The sequence below is a fragment of the Manduca sexta genome, chromosome 11 (genome assembly GCF_014839805.1).
Source record: "Manduca sexta isolate Smith_Timp_Sample1 chromosome 11, JHU_Msex_v1.0, whole genome shotgun sequence".
NCBI lineage: Eukaryota > Metazoa > Arthropoda > Insecta > Lepidoptera > Sphingidae > Manduca > Manduca sexta.
Genome location: NC_051125.1, coordinates 1,856,865 through 1,864,903, shown reverse-complemented (window position 1 = coordinate 1,864,903; position 8,039 = coordinate 1,856,865). Strand labels below are relative to the sequence as shown.

At 38.3% G+C, this 8,039-nt stretch overlaps 1 protein-coding gene across 1 annotated transcript; it reads left to right on the top strand.

The window, feature by feature from the left end:
* Positions 1–311: 311 nt before the first annotated feature.
* On the top strand, positions 312–8,030 carry LOC115449597 (protein Smaug). Its single transcript, XM_030177460.2, has 7 exons — positions 312–820; positions 2,074–2,281; positions 2,795–3,438; positions 3,572–3,790; positions 4,691–4,812; positions 5,414–5,547; positions 5,773–8,030. Exons 1-7 carry the CDS (start codon positions 568–570, stop codon positions 5,996–5,998), a joined length of 1,806 nt encoding a protein of 601 aa, XP_030033320.2. The 5' UTR covers positions 312–567; the 3' UTR covers positions 5,999–8,030.
* The last annotated feature ends 9 nt before the right edge of the window (positions 8,031–8,039 follow it).

Here is an 8,039-nt window from a genome sequence, read left to right as displayed (position 1 = left end):
ATCTTCTACATGGAATATCACAACATAGCCTAATATAAATAAATTCTTTTGCTCAAAATAAAGCACTTGCGGATGATGGCGCAACCTAGTGGTAAGAAGTTGGCAACGGCAGAGCTTGCGTTGTTTAAATTTCTCGACTATATTGTGCACTAGATGGCATGAGTTTAATGTAGGAAGTATTGTTGTTTTCCTATAGTTATAAAACAGATTGTACTTTAAATATTGTTTTTATGATAAGTCACTCAAAAATAGTTATTCTGTAATCCGTTTAAATTATATAAATATTTATAAGATAGTGACATTTGTTATCTGTGGTCGGCCATTTTGGATTTTGATAATCAGCTTGACCATCGAAACAAATTTCATGTTTTTCAATCTACCTGTATTTTTCAATAAAACTGACGCCCACGAAGCGTGGTTCCGCAACCGTTCAACCTTGAACACCAACCGCCGATGCCGTAGTGCGAGGAGAATTAGCTGAAGTGGTCTTGGACATCAGCTGTCATTGACGTGTGGAACACAAACAAATCTGTCGGTGGAGACTCGGTGTGCTATGGTGTTGTCGCAATGAACGGCACGTTTTATGAGCAGCTGGGTGGCGTGGCCGGGGTCTTCGAGCAATGGGGAGCTTGCGAGCGAACGGTGTCTGCATGCGTGTTGGCGCGGCGGGTGCCGTGGCCAGGGCTTCGGTTGGTACAACGCGCCGTGGAGGCCGCACTCCGGCACCACGTCGAGGACGAGCGACTACAAAGGGACGCCAATGACGAGGCGCTGCTGGCGAGCCTGCTGGCCCCTAAAGGCGACGATGACGATGACGAGGGTAAGTGAAAAAAATATATCCTATTTATTTTTCGCTATCTAAGTTTGTATCATCGCCAAGTCTTTTATATCCAACATAATGGTCATTCACATGCATAGACTCACTTCTCGAATGTGGGTACAAGCAATACTTACATTCATAATTTGTAAAAATATCTATTCCGAAGTACAAAAGACTAAAGTGTATCAATCTGAATTGATTCAATCATTAAAAACGTATAGTATATCATGTTGAACATAAAATATTGCCTTGGAAATTTTATATAGTAAAATATTAAAGTGTAGCGTCCAACATAGCAAATTATTCTTACAGACCTCGCTTAATAGATAATGTCACATACTTGAAGATAATCTTATAGGAATGCAATCAGAACAAATGCACACAACAATACATACATAAATGTATAATATGTGCTCATAGAACAATGTTTGTTGTACTTTGTAATTTACACACTTTTTAACATAGTAATACAGACTCTGCTAAATGTTAAATTATAACAGAACAGTTATTAAACACAAGATTTATACTGTGCACTGTAATTTAGACATAAAACATAAAAACATCACATATTATTATGTGTAGTAATTTTCAAAATATATTGCATGACACACATATAACTTAGTTTATTTCTTTGTGTGACAAGGCTCAAAGCTGAGTATAAAGGTGTCATCATTAACAAATTGTTAAGGCTCTGAAACATGCATCAAACAGGATGATATAGTTATGCTATTTAGACAGTCCCTTTATAAAATTTACACAAGGAATGCATGCAATGAGATTCAATCTATCTACTTAATATAATTATAAACACTGAATGCCAGAAGACACAACTTATATTATGAAATATTTAATGTGAATTCGGTATGTAGCATAGAGCTAAAAAAGGCTTTCTGGAAATACATTCCCTAAGGAGGTTAAAAGCTATTGGACAGGTAATAACAATGAAGTAGATTAATAATTGAAATGTAACACATATGTACTTATGGTTACATTAATAGCTTAGATTTTCCTCAATGTTATAAAATTATTCTGAAATTTAATACCTGATCTGTTTTCCCACATGTTAATCACACACACACACACTCAAGTAAATACTAATTACTTACCTGCTAATACCATTACAAGAGTAAATTTACATATATTTTTACCTTACAATATCATCAGTAATAAATATAACCACAACTATCAACAATTGTAAGCCAATATATTATGATTTAAACAAATATTAAATATGGCAAATTGTTTGTTAACAGGAGGTGAACGTCTCCGCCAACTCCTGACCCTTCTTCCCCTACTGGACACTGACAATGAGAGAGCTAAAAATGTATATGTGTCCTTAATGCCGACCATGGTGCAACAGTGTGTGGATGCTCCGAGGAGAGCTTCAGTGGCCCCGGAGCTGTGTAGACAACTGCTGTCATACCTCCTGGTACACCCAGCTTTGACGCATCATGATCAGAGGTAAGTATATGTTTGAATTTTTATTTATGTTTAGTTTTATTCCAAAAGAATAAAACATAACTTTTCAGATAGTTGTTACAAATGTTTTTGGATAATTTAATGGCTTGTATTTTTGTTAGAATATCTAATATCTATTAGCAATCTATGATATATTTGTGGTTTTGAAAAACAAGACTTATTATTATACTTTAGGCTTAAAAATTTAATTTATGTGTTTACTGAAAATAAACCTTCACAATGCAAAATGTCAATATATTTCATTTCACCACATTCTGTTTATTAATTATGCTTTTATGAAATACTATGTAAATTGTTAAGACAGTATATTTATTCCTGGCAAAGTACTATGCAATTAATCAATGTAGAATAAGATTTCCTTAATATGTTCAGATAACAATTATTTATAAAGATATGTTTGACCTTTGCACATTCAGTCACTGAAACAAACATAACAATGTTGCACTTGTTTAATATATTATGTTACATTGTTTCACTCACTTGTTTTCTCAACAGAACGCTGACACAGTGGCTGCGCTACCTAGAGAATCATATCTCAGGAAACAGAAATACAGAGAGTGTTTGGCAGCAAAGGATAGACCCATGCCTTCTGCCCGAAACAAATATTTGGGGTACAAACAACGCTTTCCGAAGGACAATCGGTAAGAACGTCGAATTCAGGGCAATGCTAGACCCCATGGAGCATTTTGGCACAGATCTACTGCAAGAATCATTTTCAAAGAATGGCAGAGATGTGGACATCAGCCTGGATGGAGAGAAATTAAACTTTGACGCAGCAATAGCGCAGCCTAAATCGCAAAGATCGAATAGCTTGACACCTCCATCAACAAACTTTATGCAAATGTCCTCATCAGCTGAGAATTTAAGCGACGAGCCGTTTGTACAGAAACCCAGAAGCTTCTCTCTGTCTAGTGAGCACAGTCTGAGTCAAATCAGGCCGCTAAGTATAATGTATGGGACGACGGGCAGTGAGACCAGGCTGGATGATCTGCGCTCCAATAACTTCACAGAACACCCGGGAATGTCCACAGTGGCTCAGTGGCTGAAGAGCTTACGTCTGCATAAGTACGTGTGGTTGTTCACCAATATCTCCTATGAACAGATGATGTCCATGGATGAGAAATATCTTGAGAAATTAGGTAAGTTAATAAGGTACATTTTAAATCAGAAATATGTTGTAACACTGTTTTTTTCTATAAGTACTTTTATTTAAATTTGTTTGATAAAGAATCAATGTCAATTTGATTTGTGCTGCATTTAAATTTGCTGCAGGAGTGACGAAAGGCGCGCGGCACAAGCTGCTGCTGTCGATCAAAAAGCTGTCAGAGCGCGGCGTGGTGTTGGCGGGCGTGGAGGCGGAGCTGCGCGCGGGCGCCGGTGCGGCGCCGGCGGTGGTGGGGCGCGCGCTGGAGCGCCTGCGCAGCGTGCTGCTGAGCCCGCTGGCGCCCGCCTCCGAGCTTCCAGCCGCTATCGTCCGCGTGCTGCAGCTCGGTAACTACTACACAATAACATTTTTTATGGGTACGGAAATGAGACCCCATGGCACTGGGTGGTAATGGAGTAGGGCCCAGATAGAGTGACTACACAATTATTATAGCTGATATGGGAATGTGACGCACATTTCCTAAGCTATGGTAAGTCTTACACCTTATATATAGTAGTTATTATTCGGGAGAAAATTAATATCCTATCACCGGCAAACTGGTATTTATTGTCACACATAAGCTGACTAGTGACTATAACATATTTAAAAATCAAGTATACTCGAGACTGGAAGAGTATGTCGTCCGGACATGGTTAAATTCACTGTCGCAATGAAAATGACTTGAAATGATAGCTTTATTAAGTTATGATCAGAAAGATTATCAAGCAAAATTAATCTACCCTATATCTATTTCCCCTGATTGAAAATCAACAATTCACCCGTAACTTCTCAGACTATATGGAGGGTGGTTGACATAACATTAAGATGATTCGCCTTATTAAATTAATTATATAAAATATTGCATATCAGTCTGATAGACTGCCTAAGCGGCAGCTGTATAACTGTATGATTGCAATATTGAGGTCTCAGGCATTGATAGAGGATTTTTCTACTCAGTATCAGCATAGAATATGGAATTTGTGACAGGCGTTAGGTTTACCTCCTATCACATCATGGAACGGAATACACACAAGGGAAAGTGGTAGTAGGTGGGTGCTGCAGTAGTTGTGCCTCTGCATACCCCTTCGGGGATAAAAGGCTTGAGGTAGTGTGTAAGTTTCTAAAATTGTTTAAAAACAATAAACACTATAATATATGTGCGATAAGTTGCCAAACAAAGCTCGACCTACGTTAGTGTTAATGTGCTATTTAGTTTATTGTATGTATAGTTCATTTTGCTTGGACAGCGTCGAAGAGCCTGAACAGTTGCCGTGCGAGCGGTGCGGGCGCGGCGCTCGTGAGCAGCGACGAGTGCGAGCACGACTCGCCCGTCGACCCCATGTCGCTGCACTGCTGGCTTGTGGAAAAGGTAAAGGGTTCACACGAGGACTTTAAATACAACAACGTCCCTGTTTAACCATATCCTTATTTGTTTATTTTATAATTTCCTTGTGGTGTGTGTAGTGATCAGCGCTGGCTTCTTTACATTTAAATATTATAATTTAACAAAATAATAAGTAATTTTAAAACACAAACAATGTACTCTTCTTTCCACTTCCTAATATTATGCTTATATGCACATTATATATTTATTTCTTACTTAGATTAGTTTTTTAAAAACTTATTAAAATTGTAGTGCTTTTTAGATATATTTTTGTGTTAAAATGTTTCTATTTTTTGTTAATTATAAAAACCCTCTAATTGAACCCAATACAAAAAAAAAACATTCCATCTGATTATATTTTGAGAACTTTCTACTGCATCAACCTTAAAAATATTGCAACAAATGCACAACTATATCTCCTTTAGAGTTGGTTAAAATTTTTCCATTATAATATTCTCTTACATATTATTTCTAAAAAATCTTAGGAAACATCTTTGAGACAATTTACGTTTGTACGTTCCACATCATAATGAGTATGTCAGGTTGTGTTGTTGTGTGTCAGGTTCAATGTGTATGTGTGTTTCAGGCGCTGCACCACGAGGCGTTCTCGTCGCCGGAGATGCAGGAGGCGCTGAAGCGGCTGCGACACCGCCTGCCGCCGCGACAGTTCTTCCACCACGTCAGCGACATGCCGCTCAGCCGCCGCGGACCCAAGCCTAGGTACTAGCTTGACTCATCATAGCTTACATCAGCTGAATGGTACAAGACTGGTACTCGATAAATTTCGTTAGTTATGACCAGTTTTTTGATGGTAAAAAAATATTCTCCTAATCCATGTCTAGGACTAAGTTAAGTTTGATATTTTTTCCTATGGATGAAACTCTTAGCAATGTGTTTTTGTTGTATACATGAAACCAATTGTTTGAAAGAGACGTGTGTTATCAGATGGCGCATGACCCCCCACAACGGCTACTCGAAGCCGCTGCACAAGCGCGTGTGGAGCGCGGGGTGGAGCGCGCCGCCGCCGCGCGGCAAGTCGCACTCCTACCCGCCGTTCCCGCCCGCGGCGCGCCCCGCGCCGCCCGCGCCCGCCGCCCCCGCTACCCCCGCCGATGACTACTCCAGCCTCGACGCGCTGTGCCTGCAGATGACTGAGCAGGCCATCAACTAACACCTGACCCCACGCACTGGCGCCGACTGCCGCGTCGAACACTTGTTCCGTTATGTGTTGAGTGAAGTGGCTCCTGTTTCTGCTTATCGACTTCGGTTGGGTGCGTTAGGATTGACGAATATAGGTATATGTGTGACAGTATAGCCTTTGCACACGTACAATACGTAATTGAGACGCGTTCGGAAAATTGAACACGCTCTTAGGTTAAAAGAATCTGGACTTTATAAATGGAATGTATAATTCCCGATTTTACATTAATTCATTGTGACAAACCCTGACATGAAATGGAGTTGACGCGTCAATGAGTATCGATAAATTTATCGATTTCCCGCGCTTGAGTAATTGTTTTCTACTATGGAACGAGGGTCGTTCCACAATATCGATATATGTATATTTAAGGACTGTTAGATAATTTCTTAATGAAATTTATTTAGTGTTTATTTGACTGGGTTTGCGTCGGGCAGTGCCCTGTTATTTATATATTTTTATGTTATACAATTTATATGTATAAATGGACTAGAAAATTGTTTTAAATATTGTCTCGACTCGACGTGGGCACGGTTTTATAGTTGAAAGGCTTTTTATATTTGAAGCATGTGCATTTTATTAGTCACAATTATAATGGAGTGTATGTGATAGTGTAAGATCGGTGACATCGACTCGATATTGCGTAATGTATGAAGTTTCTCTGGTGCTAACATTCGGAGTTTATTAGTTGTCCGGCTAGGGAGAGCTTTTACTGACATGTTCATCCTAGCTTTACTCGTTGGGTAGTTAGAAGCGGTACCGAAATCGGCCTAATAGATAATGACTCACGTCTATCGATATACAAATCTAATCATCCTCGTGACTTTCTTGCGCTTTAAATAGTTTATTCACAATTTTACTTATTTTATAATTTGTAGCTTGTTCTATCTTTCTTGCTAAGAGTTACATTGCAATTTTTTAATATCAGGATTAATTGAGTGTTGTTATATTACCGGTTATTGTGTCGATAGATATTGTCGGACATAGTCGGTTCCACCCCTGCATGTTTCAATAGATATTGTAAACACTGTAAACAAACATTTGACTAGACATTTTCGAATAAATTTTCATATTACATCAATATTAATCTTGAATTGCAGTTGCTTTTGTTCAAGTTCCAACATATTGCTATTAAATTCACACATAACTCTTGTTTACGTTGTTTGCAAATTCCATTAAAAATACTGTAGCATTTCACCCTACATAACGAGTTCCGTACACCGAACAATGATACGCTCTGGTTTCTAAACTAATGCATGGCGTATTCTTATGTTGAGCTGTTTAGTGTAACTGCAGGTAACACTGTAGTGTGTGCGGGCAGACCCGACACCGCATACAAACGCCTCTAGCTTTAAATCTAGTTGTAAATTGTTGACTGATGTACGCGTTATTTATGCAGTACGCGAGCGGTTTTAATTTTTCTTTTTATATGATATATATTTGAATAATTTTATTCAACAATCTTTTGACTGGATCAAAAATCTGATTGTAACATGTGCAATTTGTTTTTATTTACAAACGCAAAGTTATAGACGTAAATGTTGATGTAAATAATGAATTATTAATGTATTTATAATGTAAGGGTTATTGTTTTGTACAAACGAGTGTTGATGATGTATACTGTTATGAGCTCCATAATTTTTGATTTATTGAGTTGTTGGATGTCCATTATATCACCGGGTGCGTCCAGACCTTGGTATATTTTATAAATTGTTTTAAGGTCACAAGATGTATACCAGTTCAAACGTGCAATAATAGTTGTTTTTATAGCCAGTTAGGCCGGTCGCACCATGTACATGTGATATAATCGGGTATCTAGACTCTAAAATGTTTCCCTTGACAGAGTTTATACGCAGCCTACAGATTTTTACACAAAACCGCAATGTGCTGTAATAAGGTCGCGTTCCGAGTTTTGCGTAAGCTTCAGTTGTCTGTAGTGGTCTGTGATACGGTTTGTTTTGATCATGATATTCATCAGCACTAAGAATAAATATTGTATAGCATATCTGGATAT